Raw genomic sequence first — 20996 nt, 5'->3', positions numbered from 1 at the left:
GTCAACCTTCTCTAGTTTGAAAGATTGGACGACATCGATTGATGTCGAAAATAACTCAGCTTCATCGAAAGACAAAACTAACTTTGTCTTCCCCGATGAAAATAAGAGATCTCATCTTCATTAAGGAGTTGATGTTATGTTTCATTTTTTTTGATGAAACATCATCTCTTGTTGGGTTTAGGATCATCAACCAGAGGAGAAAATGGTGAGAGAGTGATCACCGAAGGAAGAGAAAAGAGATGCTGGTAGAGGACCGTCAGAGATAGTATCGGATTTTGAAAACCAAACCCTAAGAGGGAAATGCTATTTTTTAAAATTTGGCCTATGTTGAAAATTATTAGTTTTTAGGGTGGGAAAAAGAAATAAAATTTTAAAAGATAGAGTTCTGTTAATTTTAATTATTTATGAGTGGATAAATGAGATTTTCAAAATTAAGAGATAATAAAATAGATTTAGAAAATACTTTGGGTGGGAAAAAAATGTGTGAATTAGGAGTATTTGTGCCCCTTCAAGATTTATCCAGCGCATGCAATGATATGACATCTGGAAATTGAATTATCCAAATTATATTGAATAACATGAAACCTGAAATTTGAAATTTGAAATAATTATCATCTGGTTTCTCTCGTCTCATGGGTGCTGATCTCTTCTTATTTGCTTCGGTGGAAGCGACCTCAACGAGGTTGAGCCTCAATTGGTTTCCAACGCTCTCTTTAACGCATCACATGTTCAAGTTTTCTCCAAAACCACTCTTAATTATTTCTTCTCCCAAAAGAAGATTTCGTTATCAATCCATTTCCTGCTCTGATCACAATTCTTCATCGCCGGATTTTTGTATTGTTTCAACTTCTGGTATGCTCTGCTTTAGATTCGCTATTTGAAGCTTTCTCTTTCATTATAGGACATTAATTTTTTTCTTTTATATTATTAGAGTGTTCAGACGGTAGCGTTTTGTTTCGGTTTGGAGATAGAAGAAATGTGCAAGTAGAAAAACCGCCAGCGTACAAAGAGGATGAAGCAAAAGTATCAGGTAAAGTAGAGAATCTGGAAGAGGAAGGTCGTAATGGTGATATTTTAAGTAAAAAAGTCGTCCATCGTGTTAAGAGACGAGTGGAAACACGTGATCAAGTCACTCGCAATGAAAGTGAAAACGATATTTCTGATTATGTTGATGCATATTCTGACCAAGATTGTAGTAGGAATGCTAATGGTGAAATTTCAAGTCCAGTTACCATGACTGGGGATGATTCTGAATATAGTGTAAAAGTAGAAAATAGCAGAGCATTTGAAGGCAATTCTGAAAGAAATGATAATGACCAAGTTAGGACAGTTGTTGAAGCCAAACTGGGGGTAGAAAATGTTTGTAATTCTTTGGAAGTTTTGTATGATAGAGTCTCTGGTGAAATAGCAACTCCAATTTTTCCTTCTGGGTCTGAATTAGAAAACAGATCATCTAATAGTCATGCATCTCGTAGCATTAAGGAAGAAAGTGAGAGCCAGAGCCAGAGTGTAGTTGTGCAAGCTTCTACCGCTGTGAATAGAGATAATGTGGATACAGTGACTAACTATGTCTCTGTTGTAGATGATACTGAGGTTCATGTGATTGAAGGAATGCCTAAGTCCATTCCTTCGGAAGCAGATGCAATTCCTGATGATGATAGCACAGTGAAAGAGTCTGCTGACACTCTTGGAAATGTGATCTCAAAAATGGTTAGTCTTGGTTTTTTATATTTAAACTATTAAGATTCATGCCTTTTTTTTTTTGTCATATGCTGATTATCAAAATCTTAGCACATCATCTTCACTAATTATCTTAGCAGTAAAGGATTGTTATTTGATTATGTCATTTTCACTGTGTTGATTGTTTATATTATGCTAGTAAATAATCATAATGCTGCTAATGGAAACATTTGATTCTTTAGAATTCTTCCTCCTTTGGGGTTTAATTTGCAGAATTTAATCTCTTGTTAATAGCTTATTCTGAACATCATATTTTCTTTTATTTTTTGTAAGGCAGTTGAACTTCTACACTTTTATATGCATACTAGCTCATTTGCAAGTTATTATAGGACAGCAACTGGTCTATTGTTTTAAAGATGCAATCAGATTTCTTAGTGTTGAAGCTCTACATTTAACATGTAAGAAGATGCTGATACAATTGTAAAAAGAACCAGGATGTTTTTATACTATGGATATTTGAATGTATTTCTAGTTCCATTTTAGTGTTTTAAGTGTGTATGGTCTTACAAGATGTGTGCATTAAATACTATAACTGCCATGTATATTATTTGTTGGGAATGGATCAGAGATAGAGAGATGCAATGGAGATAAGACCAAGGCATGCTGGTAGTTGTATTACCGAAGTAATTATTGAGTTAGAGGAAAGATTTTGTTAGATAATTGATTTTGATGGATGCAGTTGAATGTATATTATAATTAAATTAATTGATACACCTATGGAGAAAATTTTATATGAAAATTTTCATTTGCTTTGAATTGGGGTCTATTTTTGCTCTAAGGTTCATTTTGATTGAAAAGGCATGGCTATCACGGGTCCTTGCAAAGGTGATATGATTCCAAGTTGGAATTATGTGTTTAAGATGTGTATTTTTTGGTTTTAGGGGAATTAATTATAAAATGGATGAGTTCAGCTAAGGTGATATTAAGTGGGATGAATTGTGATTAGAATCATTAATAAGTGACCAAAATAAACCCAAGGCTTAAAGGAATACTACCAGCCAAGGGAGCACCACGACCAATTCCCGTCAAGAGAAGGATAAAAGTTAAACTACTATGAGTCTCAAATGAGCTTCATATTCAATATCAAGTCTAAAAATTTCATGACTGAAATTCATCTAGCTAGAAAATCTTGCCCTCAATTCCCTTTGTATCTTAGTTGCACGTCTTCTTATTGTCACACCCTGACAATGCACACAATATCAAGTTGTTGGGAATATGGTTTGAATTTCATTATTGAATAAAATAGTCAAAATTACACCTGATTAGTATACAACCTTTTCACAATTCATTAGCATTCGATTGATTAGATTTATAAGATTACATACTCATTCCTAACACCAATTTTATGGTCACTTGGCATTTGAGAAGCCAACACTCTCCTTCAATCTCTCTCCACACTTTTCTGAATTTTTGGTTGCTTTTCCCCTTCCTCTTTACTCCCCTGGTGGTCCTAACACCCATGAAGTTGCCATCTATTCTCGCTTTTTTGTTGCCATGTGTCTTTGAGACAATTCCCTTCTTTTGGTTCTTTTTGCAAGAAATATATTTGTGGGGTCTAACATTAACCTTCCTATCTAAAGACATTTTGTCCTCAAGGTGGAAGTGTGAGAAAAGGTGCCTAAAGGCTGTGAACACCTTGCATGAATTCTTATAATTTAAAGTCTTTCCATTTAACAAGGATTTCCAATTCTCCTTAGGAAGAATAACGATAATCCAACACCTCCAAGTGTTGAACCTTCAACTCACTGTCTTTGGTTAAACATTCCAATAGAGGCTTACTAACCATTGTTGTGTTGACTTGTGTCTTCAATTGGGATATATGAAAAATGGGGTGGATCCTTGTTATTTAAGCTAAAGGCAACTTGTATGCCACCAATCCAATTCTCTCCAAATTAAAAAGTGCGAGCTGGAGTTTTTCATTGGGTCATATGTCCAATGATTGGAAACAGTGAGGAAAACATAGTCTCCCACGTCAAATTGGACTTCTCTTCTTCCCTTATCCACAATCTTTTTCATTCGGTCTTGAACCTTGTTAAGATTATCCTTTAGTTCATCAAAGATTGCATTCCTAAAGGCTGTCATCAAGGAAAACCAATATAAATTTGCACAAATACGACCTAAACACATCATTCATCAAGACATTGGATAGCCCAAATGACGCCACCAAGAACTCATTATGGCTGTCATGAGTCCTAAATGTTGTCTTCTCAACATCCTCCTTTCTCACTTGGATTTGATGGTTGAACAAAACTGAAAAGAACAATATTTTCTTCAACTTAAGAATGTTACAGAGATACACGTATATATAAAAATTAAGAATCCTAGATTAGGAAAGAAAAATATTTGATTTTTATAATTACAATTCTATAATCAACTTCTACCATAATTAAACCCCTATAATTAAGTCCTACGATCTGTATAATCAAACCTTATATAGTAATGTACATATTTACAGATTCTGTAACATTCTCCCTCAAGCTGTGGCATAGATGTTGATCATGCATAGCTTGTTACAAATATAATCAACTCAAACCCTGTTTATAACATTAGTGAAAATATCCTTTAGATGTTTTCCAGTCTTTACATATTTTGTAGAAATAAAATTCTATTGAATTTTCTCTCAGATGAAATGACAGTCAATTTCAATATGCTTAATTCGTTCATGAAACATAGGATTAGAGGCAATATGAAGAGCAACTTGGTTATCACACCACAATTGCGCTAGTAATGAAATCTGGAAACCTACTTCAATCAAAAGTTGGTACACCCACATTATTTCACACACAAACTGTGTCATAGCTTATATTCTGATTCTGCACTAGTTCAGGACACAACAGTTTGCTTTTTACTTTTCCAAGACACCAAATTTCCTATAATAAAAACATAGTAGCCTATAGTGGATCTTTTATCTATCTTGGAACCTGCCCAATCTGCATTTGAGAAACATTCAATGTTAGTATGTCCATGATTTCTATGCAATATACCACATCCAGGGGCACCCTTCAAATAGCACAGAATTTGCTCTAAAGCTACGCAATGATCAACTGTCGGAGAAGACATGAATTGACTCACAACAGTAACAAAATATGCAATGTCAGGATGAGTCACTGTAAGATAATTCAACTTTCTCACCAATCTCCTATACTTATTAGGTTTTTCAAATAGTTCACCATCTTTTGTAAACTGTAAATTAGGAATCATTGGGGTGCTACATGGTTTAGCTTCTAATTTTTTTGTCTTAGTCAATAAGTCGAGCACATATTTTCTTTGAGATAGGAAGATGCTTTTCTTGCTTCTTGTCACTTCAATACACTAAAAATATTTCAACACCCCTAAATCTTTTGTTTGAAACTGAGTATGAAGAAATAACTTAAGAGAGGAAATTCCTACAATATTACTTTCGGTAATGACAATATTATCGACATACACAATTGGAAGAATATTACCAGCTTTAGATTGTCTATACAAAACTGAATGATCACATTTGCTCTTTATCATGCCGAACTTTTGAATTGCTCGATTAAATTTTTCAAACCAAGCACGAGGACTTTGTTTCAAACCATTCAAGCATTTGCGAAAGCAACAAACCTTCCTATACTCCCTCTGAGCAACAAAACTAAGTGGTTGTTTCATATAAAGTTCTTCTTAAAGGTCATCATGTAAGGAGACATTTTTTATATCCAACTGGTGTAAAGGCCAATTATAGGTAGCTGCCATGGAAATAAATAAACGGACCAATGTCAACTTAGCAACAGGAGAGAAAGTGTCAGAGTAATCCACCCTATAAGTTTGTGCATATCTTTTAGCAACAATACGGGCCTTAAGGCAAGCCATTGATCCATCTGGGTTAACCTTAACTACAAACACCTATTTGCATCTAATGACTTTCTTTCTTACAGGTAGATTTACCAAGTCCCAAGTACCATTATCATTTAAGGCATTCATTTCTTTTATCATAGCGTCACACCAATCAGGATGAGATAAAACTTTATGAGTAGTTTTGGGAATAAAAGTAGAGTTGAGTGATGCAATAAAGGAACAAGAAATAGGGGATAAGTGATCATAAGAAACAAAAGAAGAGATAGGGTAAGTACATTATCTTTTTACCTTTTTGAAAAGTAATAGGTAGATCAATATCACTAGGTACTGGATCCGACAACGAACAAATTAGTCCATGACATGTATCTAGGGGTTGTTGATGTTTGGAATAGACCTGAGTACTGGGTGGCTTGGCAGGTGTAGACTCTTCAGGTGGAGAAACCTCTGGAAAACTAACAGATGTGGGAGCAGTAAGCGGAGAGACCTTTGGAGGGCGAGATGAGGTAACAGTGTACACCAACAAATCATTATCCTTCCCCTGAATAGAATGAGTAGGAGAAGTAGAGAAGAAAGGAATGTTATCCAAGAAGGTAACATTTGCTGACACAAGATATTTGTTAAGACTTGGGCAAAAACACCTATACCTTTTTTGAAGACGAGAGTAACTAAGAAAAACACATTTTAAAGGCTTTGAGTCTAACTTTGTGACATCGGGATGAATATCACGAACAAAATAAGTGCTACCAAATATCTTAGGTTCAATAGGAAACAAAAATTTATTTGAAAATAAAACACTGTAAGGAATCTGATCTTGAGGAACCGATGAAAACATGCGGTTAATAAAAAATCAGACTGTGGAAACAACATCAGCCCTAAATTGTTTGAGAACTTGCATTTGAAACAAGAGTGCTATAGCTGTTTCAAGATGGTGTCTATTTTTTCTTTTGGTTGCACTATTTTGAGATGGTGTGGTAGCACAAGAGGATTGATGAAGAATGCCATTTCGGAACAGATACGGCTGAAAAATTTCAAAAAAGTATTCTTTGGCGTTGTCACTACGTAAGGTATGAATAGAAACATTGAATTGTGTTTTTATTTCAGCATAAAAAATAAAAAAATGAGGGACACTTTAGAACAATTTTTCATTAAATAAAGCCAAGTCATATGAGAATAAACATCAACGAAAGTAACAAAATATTTAAATTCAGTTTTAGACACAATAGGACAAGACTAGCTCATTTATTAACTTTAGGACCTGAAGACAAACAATGATGATTGGCAAACTGACATGACTCACAATCTAATGAAGGTAACAAAGGTAAAGAAGGATGTCCCAATTGACAATGAGCTTCAAATGGAGTTAAGGCACTCGAACATGTAATGGATCTTGGCATTTGCTTATCAAGGACATAAAGAACCCTAGATTCATATCCTTTACCAATAATCTTCTTTGTGATAAGATCCTAAAATAAACAATGATCAGGTAAAAATGAGACAATAATTAAGTGCATGAGTGAGTTAACTCACTGAGATTAAATTAAACTAAAACGTTAATAGACTCAAGATAGATGACAGAGAAATTAATGGAGTAACATCAACAGCGCCAAAACCAAGAACATATGATGTTGATCTATTTATTAAAGTAACATTAGAAGGCGATGCATGTGACTGAAAAGTAGAAAAGAGACTAGAATTACCTGTCATATGATCTGTAGCACCAACATCAGTGACCCATTTGGATGATAAGCAAATAAAATATGTATTTGGTTTACCTAACTCAACAATGATAATGATAGGATTCGATGAAGACTTTAGTGATTTTTGGTACTTAGAGAACTTTGCATATTCATTTACAGAAATCATAAGTCTCTCTAGATGATGAATTGATAGCTGTGTTAGTAGTTGCAATATGTGCTGGCTGGGCTTTTGGAGCCTGATTTTACAATTTTCTACAAGTGCATTTTGTATGTCATGGCTCATGGTAGTAATAGGCTTATGGTAGTAATAGCACACAATCCGTCATAACTCCTAACTCCGATCAATACCCTTATCACGGTTGCTACTTCCACCTCTTTTATTACCATTCCTATTATACGAACGTTCAGTTTCATGTGCATTACTCCAACTAAGAAAAACACTATTACTCTGAACTGATGCAGTGATTTCTATGCGAAGTACCCTAGAAAATGCGTCATGCAAAGATGAAATCTCAAGACTAGTAAGTATTTGAGATTTAGCAGCTTTGAACTCAGACAGAAGGTCAGCTAGGAAGCTCATGATGATCATCTGCTCCCGTTGAGCTTGTTAAACTTTCACATCAAGACTAAAAGGTAACAATATATTTAGTTCTTCATAAGTTCTTTTGAAGTCCATAAAATAAGATGTGATAGTCCTATCCTATTTTTCTGCATGATAAAAGGCTTTGCACATCATATATATGAGAAAGATTACCTTTTCCAGAGTATAAGAAATCTAAATACTCCATTAGTTCTTTAACTAATTCACAATGGTTAATTAAGCTAATTACCTCACTTTCAATAAAATTCCAGATCTGCAGGAATAATCAAGCATCATCTCTTAACTATGTTTGTCTAGTACCATCCATAAGAGGGGTTTGCGTGAAGTGATCGTCTTTCTTAAGGCTTAGCAGATACAGTCGAACGGTTTTACTCCATTCCAGATAATTGGAACCATTAAACTTGTGTTCAGTGATTTTTTATATCATAGGAACCATATCAGCCATAGTTTTAGGTTTAGTATCAACCATAATAGCACTCGAAACAACCAAATATAAGATACAACAAGAAAATGTTTGACTAACTGATTTCTTTAGCAATCGAGTACACAAATATGTCGTACAAAGAGAATAACAGAAAAGGAGTTGAAATTTGACTAGGAAGAGAAATTCAGTGACGGTGTGTGCGATGACAAATGGTAATGGGATTATAGCGATTTGAACCATCAATGTTGTTTGAGGATGATTGGGTAGGCGATGAGAGCTCACACGCATCAAAACAAGCGACCTAGCCTGAACGTTGCAGAAGAAAAGTGTGGTGCATGGGTTCATGCATTGGACTTTCGGTGACCGGATTCTGGGAAACGGTCGATCGTCGAGGCTCGGTCCTTTCTAGGGTGGTGGTGAGATGCAATGGTCATTCTACAAGGGTGACCTACTGAATTACTCACTAAGGCAGAAAGAAATTTCCAGATTTACACACTAGGGCAAACCAGTCTGATACCATGAACAAAACTGAAAAGAAGAATATTTTTTCATACATTCAATGTTACAGAGATACACGTATATATACAAATTAAGAATCCTAGATTAGGAAAGAGAAATATTTGATTCTTATATTTATGATCTTATAATTAACTTCAACCATAATAAAACCTTTATAATTAAGTGCTATGATCTGTATAATCAAACCTTATATAGTGATGTACATATTTATAGATTTTGTAACAATGGTAATCCGATTCCAAGTCTAGTTTGCTAAATATGGTGGCCCCGAATAATTCATCTAAGAGCTTATTAACTTTTAGTGATCATGTTCTTTTGAAAATAGAGATATCTATAAGGATGGATATTAGGTGGTTGGGCTCTGACACTCAATCTTATGGCATGTTCTTAGGTCCTTTTGGGTAGGAGACCTTAAGGTTCTTGAAAAAGGGTTTCTAACTCAACAACCCTATCAATCTTTGTTCCATACATTGGTTGGATACATCCTCTAACTGCACCGATTCCTTGAATTCATCCTAATACCTTTCTCCTTAAATAAGATCACTAAAAGTTATCACGTTTGGTGATCTTATTCAAGGTTTGATAATTCACACTAAACCTGTATCCCACATCTTTTTTTCTTACCAACAAAACTAAACTAAAAATGGAGTTACACTAAGTCTAATAAACCCTAGCTGTTAGCATCCCTTAAATTATTTATTTTGATCATGTTCTTTTGAAAATAAAGATATCTATAAGGATGGATATTAGGCGGTTGGGCTCTGGCACTCAATCTTATGGCATGTTCTTAGGTCTTTTTGGGTAGGAGACCTTAAGGTTCTTGAAAAAGGGTTTCTAAGTCTAACAACCCTATCAATCTTTGTTCCATACATTGGTCTGATAAATCCCCTAACTGCACCAATTCCTTCAAATCATCCCAACACCTTTCTCCTCCTTTAACTCAATTCATTGCTGCCTTTAGTGATGATTCCATTTTGGACATTGATACATCTCCTTTCACCTTGGCTCGTTTTCCACCCCAATAAAATTTCATCACTTGCAATTTCCTGTTAACCTTCACCTTCCCTAACTTACACAATCAATCCATTCCCAAGATAATATTAACACTTCTTAAATCAAAAAGGGAAAAAGTTTTGAGTGATGGATATACCTTGGAACTGCAGTTCGACGAGGTCATATTGGCCAACTCTCTTGCTCCTCCTTTCATCACCCAAAGTCATTGCAATATGGGTTGGTGACACGGGAAGCTTCAGCTCTTTTGCCAACTTCTTCGATATGAAATTGTGTTGTAACTTTATTATCTAGCAAGATCACCACTTTCCTCCAATTGATAGTACTGGTAAATTTCATGGTTTAGGAAGTGTCTATACCAACTATTAAGCTGGTGTTTGAAGAAAATTCCATCTCTTTCTCTTAGGCGATGACTTCTCCAGCCTTTATGTCATCCAACTCCTCTCTTTCATCTTCCTTCAATGTAGTCATGTTTTAAAATTGTTGGAATTTACATCTATGGCCTAGGCTAAACTTTTCGTCAATCTAAAACACAAGCCTTTCTCCATTTCGAACAGAATTCCTCAGATATTTTCGTCTATTTTGGTGTAGGTTGTTAATGCATTGGAGTTGTTGGGATATCTATTCGAATGGCTACTATTGGAGTTTGGGTGAGTTTTATTTTTACTTAAAGGTGGTTTATGAAATGGTGTGAGTTCAGTAAGTAGGTAAGATGTGGGTTACAAAATTTGGTTAGGAGCATGTTAGGCCTATTGAGTTATAAGTGTTGTGGGTTGGGTTCGATCTATTCAACTGTTGGGTTGAGCGTGTGATGAGGTTAATTTGGGTTGTGGATCTAATAGGTTGGTGTATGTATGGGCTTAGGCTTAGGTGTGTATAGGATGGGTGGGTTGCAGTAAAAGGTTGAAATTTTAGATAAAATAACAGGTGAAGCAGTTTCCAAGGGCCAATTTCATTGCCGCCTCCAAATATTGAGGGTTGAAAAGCTTCACCTCCACCCCAATCTCATCCTTCAACCCATTTATGAAAGCTCCAGGCAATATGTCCTTCAAAACCTCTCACAATACTACCAAAATCAATTTGAAACGACATCAGAATCCCCCCACAAATTCACTCAGCTCAAAAGACAACTCTTCATAAGGAGAACCGTCTTGTGATGGTCGAAATCTCTGTAGCATCCCTTTCTTTAGGTTATTCTGCCTTGTGAATTGTCATTGGGATTCCCTTTATTAGAGCTAGTTCAAGGTGATGCCCTCCATACAGCCGACTGCTTCTCTTGCTTTGTCAACTCGTTTATTGCAAAATATTGTTCCACCTTAAAAGTTATATTTGAATTAGGGATTAGATCATTGGTTTGGGTTTGTAAATTTGCATCAAAATGTTATGGAAAAAAGGAAACATATCAAGACAAACACTCACCATATCAGTAGAGAGATGATCAGTGGTTAATTGTGAGCTCCTTGTTTATTATAGGGATTAAAGTTTTTTGGTCACTAAGCAAGCCAAACAAGAATGTTCTGGCTAATTTTTTTGCATAAATATGAATGAACTATAACTGATTAATGAGTATATTAAAGGAACTAATTGAAACCTTTATAGGATGGCAAAGCAAGATATGGGTTATGGATGTGCTTTAAATCTGATCAATAAGCAAGCCAAACAAGGGAGAATGGTACCATGACACAATAAAAAATACTTTCAACTAATAATATTAAATCTACTCAAAGAGGAAAACTCAATTTAGGAAATTTATGTCTAAACAAATCAAGTAAATAAGTCTTTATTTTTTAATAGTACTTTTTGAAATAACTAGATCCTCTTTTATTGTCAGATGATTGCATTTTGTCAATAAACAAAGAACTTTACAAAAAAACATTGTAAAATGTAATAGAGAGTGTAGAATGGATGCCCTTACATGTTGAGTAAATCTTATTCATGCTTTCTAACTTTAGTCAACTAATTATTGAAAAGCCTCGGACAACCAAATATCTTTTAACGGATTTTTATTTGAAAATTTCGTTGATAGATTTCCTTCGTTTTAGAATTACAATGTGGTGAAGCTGAGTGCTCATTTAAACTCCCATGAGAGTTTTCTTTTGGAAGCTTGCTTTTTAAGTAATGAAATTGATTGTAGTTTACTCAACAAAATTCTAGTTGGGTTAAAATCTGAATTGTAGTTATCATGAGACCATCTTCTTGTTTTGTTGAATTAACGTATTTTATGTGTTAAAACCATAACTTTTATCTATTGATTTCTGTTGAAAAATCTTGTAATCAGGTTTATCCTTACTAAGATTTTTTTGGATTCATTTTCATTTTCATTTTCATGTTGCTTAAGAAATATGTCACATGTTTCTTTCAGGAATTCTGTGATACGCCAACCCTGTTTAATTGTTGTTTCTAATCTCTTTTTATACAAAAAGGTTGATGCTATTCTTTGAAAGATCCACACTAAATTGATTTAGTGCTGTACCTACTTTATTTTTTCTTTTCTTCTCTTGATTTCTTAAGATGATTACCTATTTAGTGCTCAGTTATTATTGTTGTCATTTATTTGTTTCTTTTGTACTTTCAGAATCTATGGTTGCTCCGTTTAAAACTGCAAGATATTACCAGTCAGAGCAGTTCTTTTCTTATTGAAAAATTACTAATATACTGTAATTGTTGGATAACTAATTTATTTCTCAATCAGGTAGAAGAAATAACCGATGGTGACCACCCAAGTGTTAATACTACAATGTTGTCAATTTCTGATGCTGTGGTACTCCAATCAGTTGAACATACTTTGAAGAGGTGTGCAGTGTGCTATTTTCTTCAATCCCTATCCTTTCTCCTTGAAGATATACTAGGAGCCTTCTGTTTTCATTTTCTGTTTTGACAAAGTACTTGCAAACATTGAAAATACGAAATGAAGGGTTCACTTGGTAATGTGATTTATGTTTTTATTTTTTGATGAATGAATACAAATTATTGAAAGTTCAAGTTTGTGTCTCAAGTTTTGACCTGAGTTTAGTGTAGTTAAACACCTTTTGTGTATATTTTTCTGAAAATATTTAATAAGTGTATTATTATCCACTTGAAATGCTTGAACTCTATTGCTTCTCCATCTGTTAGCCCAATGAAGTTGAATTTAATTGTGATTTTAAAAAAATTGATTTTTAAAAAAATCAATTTTTTAGGACAACATTCATATTAGAGTAATGCTACATATGCAACCTATATACTGATGTGAAATTACACTTTTCTTGCCACATCTTTCATGTCATTATTCAACAGCAATGGAGATGGCTTTTGTTTTCTTCTCTTTCATTCATTTTTTGCGATGTCAGCTTTTGTGTCTAAGTTTGTATATATTGTATCCTAATAATAACTTAGAGGATGAACTCTCAAAAGAACCAACTCTCACCCTTCTTGGATAAGGTAGAGTATAATATAGATGACCCACAAAATATAAATCATAATACGCTTGAATTGAAACTCATCTGCCTACTAATTCTTATATTTGTTTGTTTATTTTCAAACAGGAAGGAAATGCCAACAGAAGAACTTTATTTATCATCTGGTGCTGCTTTATTGCAACGTCCTGCTAAGGTAGCAAAATGATTTATCAAAGCCAACTTATTCAGTTTGCAAAAATTAATGATTAGTTTTCCTATAATGATTAGAGAATTTTCTGTTTAAAATTCTGATTGAAAATAGGTTGGTGGTAAGATTAAGTGATTTCAGTGTTAAGATTTGGAGTTCATAATGGTAAATAATTCAAATATTAATAATTTCCAGGCATTGACAGGTGGGCATGATGCCTATTTTGTTGCTTGCCAGAACTGGCTAGGCATTGCTGATGGAGTTGGCCAGTGGTCATTAGAAGGTATCTTCCAATGTCCTAATTCATTCAGAATGTGGAATCACAATAATGCATTTGATATATGGTCGTAGACAGTGGCTGGAAATCTATAAGTAATTCTGTATCAGTAACATTTTAGATGCCAATTGTGTTTGCATGAACATTTTAGATGTACCGGTTCATTTATATTGTTTTCTTTTCTTCTCGTTTTTGTATTCGTTTTTTCAATTTTTATTATGGAAACCTAGTGAAATGTAGAAATAAGAGAGACCAGAAACAGTTGAAGGAGATGGATTGCTATTCAGTTATATTTGCTTGGGTGGAGTGGCTAGTGATATTATTTGGTACTACCTTAAAGTATGTAAAAGTAAGGTCAAAAGACTTATTCCCACCCAAGGTATAGTGAAATCCCAAAGTCATACTCTCCAATTTTCAAAAACCTAAATACTTATCCATGAGATAATTTCTGTTAAAAATCTCAGTTGGGGTTAGGGGTAAAACTGTCATTTATTAACAAATTTAAAAAATTAAAGTTTTATCACTTTTTTTCTCCTAGGTTTAAAAACTCACAATTTCCTCTCACCCAAAGTTTGAAAAATGACAATTTCTCTTTAAGATTTTTTTTCTCTTTTCTTCGATTGTTGGTCTCCTCCCTTGCACCTTATCTTTCCCTCTTAGCCTCTATTCGATCACCTATCGACAAAAATCATTTGGAAATCCAGATGTTTTTAGATGATTTTCATTTGGATTTCCAGATGAAAATCGTCTAGATTTTTAGATGATTTTCGTTTATCAGTAGTCGGAGAGAGGTCAGAAGGGAGAGATAAGGTGGGAAGGAGGACAACTGACGGTTGAAGATAGCAGATCCTCGCTGAAGAAAAGAAGAAAAAACCTTAGGGGGGAAATTGTCATTTTTCAAATTTTGAAGGAAATTTCTTTTGGAGGGGGGGATTGTGAGATTTTTAAATTGAGGGTGGAAAACGTGATAAAAGTTTAATTTTTAAAATTTTTTTGTTTAAATGATGATTTTACCTATAATTCTAACTAAAATTTTTAACAGAAATTACCTTATGGGGGGGTATTTGGGTTTTTAAAAATTAGAGGATATGACTTTGGGATTTTACTATACGTTGGGTGAGAATAAGTCTTTTGGCCTGAAAGTAATAATGTTTTTCTTAAAAAATGCCAACCCCCTTCCTCTCCAAAACACACACACACACACACATTTAAACTAACACTGGCATGATTTAGTTAATGACGTGAAATTGTCATGTTTTTTTTATTTTTAGATATGTTAATGTGTATATTTAAACCACATTTAATGGAGAGTGTTTTAGTTGACTAAGAGCTAAGGGCAGGAATATGATCACTTAATTTGAATTTCAACACTTACAAATAAGATTAATTTATTAACTTAAATGAATTTAAAAAAATCATTTCATGTAGGAATAATAGAGCAGCTTATATTGAGAAGTTCTGTACTTCTTTCTCATTTTCTCTTCTCCATGCCATACAAGAATTTCATATTTGACAATTTCCATTTTTCAAACTCTCTTTCTGTTCTGAAAACTCTTATAATAGTTGAACTTAAATATTGAAATTATAACAAGAATTTCATGTCACAGTTCTAATCAATAAATTAATATTGTTATTTTGTAAGGTTCTATAATTATAAACTAGTCTCTTTTTTTTTTTTCTCCTTTTCAATTCAGGTAATCCCAATATTTTACATTGTGTAGGAATGTACCTCATTGGGTGTTTATAATTGATATAACTAGCAACTATTTATTGTAATTAGTCTTGGATCATGGGTCAAATTCTCATCACCCATAATTATAATTATAATTATACACAGTAGAGTGAAAGGATTCTTTCATTTCCATTCATAATTATAATTAAGCCTAGGAAAGCCTATTTAAGGTCAACTAGTAATACTCTAACGTGCTCTGAAAAGATGCATATGCTCTTAACACAACATGCCGGGTGTATGTAGACTTAGAAGCCTACAGGAATAGTTTTTTTATATTTAAGCAATTTAAGTGATAATCATTATCTGCTCCTTATTATTCAGGAATCAAGGCTGGGTTGTATGCTCAAGAGTTCATGGAAAACTGTGAAAAGATTGTATCAGAAAGCCAAAACACTTCAATGACTGATCCAGTTAAAGTTCTTACCAGAAGTGCTGCAGAAACACAATCTCCTGGATCTACTACAGTTTTGGTTGCTTATTTTGACGGTCAGGTATTAACTTGAGTATTTTTGGTCTTCTTTACATTGTTATGGCAAGTTTATATTATTCATTGTGAGAATTCTGACACTAATTTTATCAACTTTATAAACTTAATTGGTGTAGGAATAAGAAAATGCTTGGAAAGGGAGAGGAGAGGAGAGACAGATACAAAGAATTAGAAAGGGCAGAAAACAAAAAGATTGAGGGATAAGTTTCATTTCTTTCAATAATTAGCCTATGTCAATGTCCATAACTGTAAATAAAATAAGGCATTATTTGTAGCGGTCAAAACCTAAACAGAAATGCACCCTCAAGACTAGTAGTATTCTAATCCTAAAAAGTTGAAGAAAACAGCATCAAAACTTCAATCCTTTTCCACAGGAACACATAACACTTAATTCCCATTTTCTTCAGTAGCCAACACTAACACGGCACACATCCCATTACACAGCCTCTAACAAATTAAACTAAAAAACGTTGAATTAACATATATTCTCTCTTTACAAACAAACATAATATCAAATCTAATTCTTGAAAGAACTAAATCAACCGCATAAAGTGACCAAAATAGAAAATAAACAAGACCTCTCAACGGCTGTATTGCCAATCAACACAAGCTTCCAATTTCATTTCACAGTTTTATAATAATAAGAAAAATTGACAAACATCTATAACCAATCTCAGAAAGAAAATCAAATTATTTAGAATGAATCTTAACTCTCATTTCAAATAAATTACATCTCTTTTACACAAATCTGAATAACAAAACAAGCCCCAACTTCTAGATTAAATTACTCTTCTTTCTGGAGAATGGTCTTCTTTGATTTTGTTCTTGGTTGTCCATTGTTTGGTGGATTGTATTATATCTTTGGTTAGGTTTGATGAATGTGGCTGATCTCAAATTTAGTTTTAAGGTTCCGTGTAGGGATGACAATTTGGGTCCGACTTTAGGGGCTCCGACCCTCCCCGACCCTAACGGGGAGGGGATTCCCCGATAAAAACGGGGAAAGGGGCGGGGATGGGGACAAAAAAAATCCCCGTAATCGGGGACGGGTCGGGGACGGGGATACATGTGTCCCCGCCCCGCCCCGCCCCTCCCCTCCCCTCCCCTCCCCATCCCCTCCCCACCCCCTAAATCTAATATATTAATATAATAATTTCTAAACTATTAAGTTTTAAAAATTTTTACATTATGATTTATTAAAACTATAACTTTAATTTTACTAATTTTTTGAATTATCAATTATTAGTTTTTACTAATTTCTAAACTATTAATCTAATATATTAAAAAAAACCTAGAATTTCATTATCATAAAATGTAAATGCACCAAATTAATTTTATTTCAATTTCAAAACTTAGTTAGTCAATTCACTAGGTTTTGCACACAAAAAATAATAAATTATAAACTTAATAAAATCAATTGAAGTGAATGAAAAGTGTTAAATTTAATGTTATTATAAAATTACCCTAAATCACATACATAAAGAACTACTAATGAAGAGATTGATTATTGCATATTGTTAGATTTTATGAAAACTTTATATTTGAACCAAAATAACAAAGAATATTTTATAGGTCTTGTAGCAAGTGATATTTTGGAAAAATATGATTTATTTTATTTATTGAAATATATAAAAGAATTAAAATTTATATTTATGGGTATGGGGAGGGGATTTTTCCCCGCGGGGACGGGGCGGGGATGGGGAGGGGATTTTTCCCCGCGGGGATGGGGAGGAGATTTTCTTTCGCGGGGAGGGGACGGGGATTGATATCCCCTCCCCGCCCCTCCCCATTGCCATCCCTAGTTCCGTGGTAGTGTTTTTAGATTTATGGTCTAGGAATTTTATTTTGTTTGCTTTTGTATTTTAATAAATTATTATTTTTAAATGATTAAATTAAATTATTTTTATATTTTGTATTTGGTGATGAAAAGTCAGATATGCCAGTTTGCCTTAATTTCTTAGTAATGTCTCTCAAGTTGGAGTGATGTTTTTGTCAAGAAAAAATAAGGCCAAAAGACAATTCCCACCTAAGGTTTGTTGCAAATTCAATTGATACCCGCTAAATATTAAAAATTCAAATTCCTACCCGTTTGTTAAATTTTGATATCACTATCAGTGGTAAAATTGTCATTTAAAATTTTTAATTACACTCATATTTTAAGATCACCTTTAAGTTTTGAAATTTTTATTTTTGCTTCCTGATTTTATATTTTCTAGAGTTAAAAACTCATTCCCCCCCCCCTCCCCTCCCAAGTCTAGGGTTACAAACTTTTTTCCATATACAGCTGTTCTCCAATTTTTTAAAAAATTACAGTTGAACCCAACTTCATTTTTCTTCTTTGACGATGATTTGCTAAAGATGGTGGTCGGATCTCTTTCTTCTCCCTTCCCTCTCCCTCCCTGTCACCCTCCCTTTGCTGTTTGTTCTTCTTTATCTCTGACGAAGACAAAATCTTCTTCTTCTGAGATAAAGAATTAGATAGTAAAGATAGAGACTGGGAGGGGGAAGGAGAAAAAAATCTAGGTTCAACTGTAACTTTTTAAAAATTTGGGGGTGGCTAAATATGGGAAAAATTTTGCAACTCTAGACTTAGAGGGACAAAGTGAGTTTTTAAATTTGGAAAATATGAAATTAAAAGACAAAAATAAAAATTTCAAAACTTAAGAGTAATCTAAAATATGAGTTTAAATAAAATTTGTAAATAACAATTTTATCTCTGATAGTAACATCTAGATTTAACTGATGAGTGAGAGTTTGAATTTTTGAAAGTTAGCAGATATGAGTTTGAGTTTGAGTTTAAGTTTGCACTAAACCTTGACTGAAAATAAATCTTTTGGCCTAAAAATAACTGTATTCTTGAATGTTGGTGGACTAAAGGGACTACAATACATCTAACCCACCAAAACACAGAAATGGACCAAGTTCTGTTATGATAATAAAATAAATGATGATTTGTTTTTTCCCAAAATGATAATAATATTTGGTTTCTAAATATTCTTTTTTCCCCAAATTAATACTGAGATATTTTTAAAACATTGAACTTAAATGTAGTGCTCAGACTCTTGCCTTAGACTAATATATCTGTTCACAGACTTTCCATGCGGCTAATATTGGAGACTCAGGATTTGTGATCATAAGACATGGTACTGTCTTTAAGAGGTCTTCTCCAATGGTTCATGAGTTCAACTTTCCGTTGCAGATTGAGCGAGGCGATGATCCCTCAAAACTTGCTGAGGTAAGATGCATTGATATGCTATTTGAGTCAGAACTCTCTCAAGTTAGAATATGCTTTAATTGTCTTTTCCCTTCTCCCAGAAAATTGATAGGAGCACTCCATTTGATTAATAAATCAACTTTTTATATTTTGTTGGATTGTTTGGCTTTACATGACAAAGCACAAGATTAGTACTTTGGTAACATCCAATGCTACAGGAATGATATGAATCACATGAACAAGGATTCAAATTTATATGTGCATGTTTGTCTACATGTGAAAGAGTTTTGGTATAAAAGAAACCATTTTTTGTTTGCCTTTATCAGGTGCACAAAATTGATTTGATTGAGGGTGATGTAATCGTGACTGGTACAGATGGGCTATTTGACAATCTATTTGAGCAAGAAATAGCACTTATTGCTACCAGGTCTCTGCAAGATGGTTTTAAAGCTCAGGTGCTTAGTCCCAACTCTGTTATTAAATCTTTCCAAAGTTTATCCTAGACAGTAATTAAATCAGTGTTGACAATTTTAGAAAAGTTTTAAAATTGTGATGATTACAGCTAAATTGTGATTCCAAGATTAACTCAAGCAGTATTGCTCAATCTTGATTAATTGATGTGTAAGGGAGATTTAGAAATTTACCATGAGGATAACGATCAGCTAATGTTCTCAGCCTTTCTTATAATCATTCCATTGCTAGCCTTTTGTGATTTGGTGGGAATGTATTTTTCAGGAAATAGCAGAATCCTTGGCCATGAGAGCTCAAGAAGTTGGTAAGTCTGAATCTGCAAGGAGTCCATTTGCTAATGCAGCTCAAGCAGCTGGATATATTGGATACAACGGTGGCAAGCTTGATGATGTGAGCATTATCGTATCATTGGTGGAAAAGAGGTCTACTTCTCACTAGCCGCACGATTTTATCTTTCAAACTGTGAATGCAGATAGTGATGCTTGTTTTCTGGTGACTTGGAAGGGAAATGCTTGTTGTTGCAACTAATGGGAAATTTGGATTTCGGATGTGTTTAATTAATTGGGAATTAATCGTTATATAAAATCATATATCAGCTCTTTGTATAAGAGCTGTGTCTTTATATCTATCTTGAACTCAAAAACCTTTTTTATTACTTCTTCAATGTGTAGCAATTCTCCCATAAACGGACCTGTTCTATAATTTTGAGTACCAATGGTTATTTACGGAGAGCAAGAACGTGTAATAGAAAGGGAAAAGGACTATTTCCCACCTATCTTTTAGCCCATTTTCAAACCTATATCTATGGGAGATCGAAAACTCTTTTTCCCACCCATGACCAAACTGTCATCCATTTTTTCAATTAGGGATAGGGGCAAAATCATCATTTTACTGTTTATATTAAAAAATTATAAAACTTATTACTTTTCACCCCCTTAGTTTTTAGAAACTAACATTTTATTTTTACCTAAAGTTTTTAAATTTTGAAAACTAACATCTTCACCCCCAAACCTAGGGTTTCCATATTTTTCAAAACGCAGCCGCCTCCCATAACTTTCAAAACTAGCAGTTTCACCCCCAGTTTTCAACTTCATCTGTCGACATCGTCACTGGCCTCCTCCTTCTCCTGGTGCGACAGCGGTGGTGCGATGAAGAGATCTTCATCTCCTTGTCGCATGATGTGACGAAGAGACGGAGATCTCTTCGTCGCTCCACCCAGACTTCGTCGCTCGTCCAGACGTGACGACGAAACGTCGTCCTTCTTCTGTTCTTCCAGATTTGGGCGACGAAGGGTCGTCTAGATTTGGGCAATGAAGGGTCGTCTTTCGTCGTCCATTGTAGTCGAAGATAGGAGATCGATCGAATGTATCGACCGTCGGTGGTGATTGGAGAAGGAAGCAAACCCTAGGGGTGAAATTAAAC

The 20996-nt window shown here is 34.1% G+C and overlaps 1 protein-coding gene across 2 annotated transcripts; it reads left to right on the top strand.

The window, feature by feature from the left end:
* Window positions 1-574: 574 nt before the first annotated feature.
* LOC123214547 (probable protein phosphatase 2C BIPP2C1) lies at window positions 575-20202 on the top strand. 2 transcript variants are annotated; one of them, XM_044634379.1, is made up of 10 exons: window positions 577-852; window positions 932-1030; window positions 1583-1710; window positions 12504-12604; window positions 13336-13402; window positions 13592-13679; window positions 15727-15896; window positions 18981-19124; window positions 19430-19558; window positions 19839-20202. In XM_044634379.1, the coding sequence occupies exons 1-10, from the start codon at window positions 633-635 to the stop codon at window positions 20010-20012; spliced, it is 1320 nt and encodes a 439-aa protein (XP_044490314.1). In that variant the 5' UTR covers window positions 577-632; the 3' UTR covers window positions 20013-20202. The 2 variants fall into 2 exon arrangements, with proteins under 2 accessions (XP_044490313.1, XP_044490314.1); XM_044634378.1 differs by having other exon boundaries at window positions 575-852; window positions 932-1710.
* Window positions 20203-20996: the final 794 nt, after the last annotated feature.

The sequence above is a fragment of the Mangifera indica genome, chromosome 4 (genome assembly GCF_011075055.1).
Source record: "Mangifera indica cultivar Alphonso chromosome 4, CATAS_Mindica_2.1, whole genome shotgun sequence".
NCBI classification, from domain to species: domain Eukaryota; kingdom Viridiplantae; phylum Streptophyta; class Magnoliopsida; order Sapindales; family Anacardiaceae; genus Mangifera; species Mangifera indica.
Note: the sequence above shows the minus strand (reverse complement) of the source record. Positions and strands in the feature narration are given on the sequence as shown.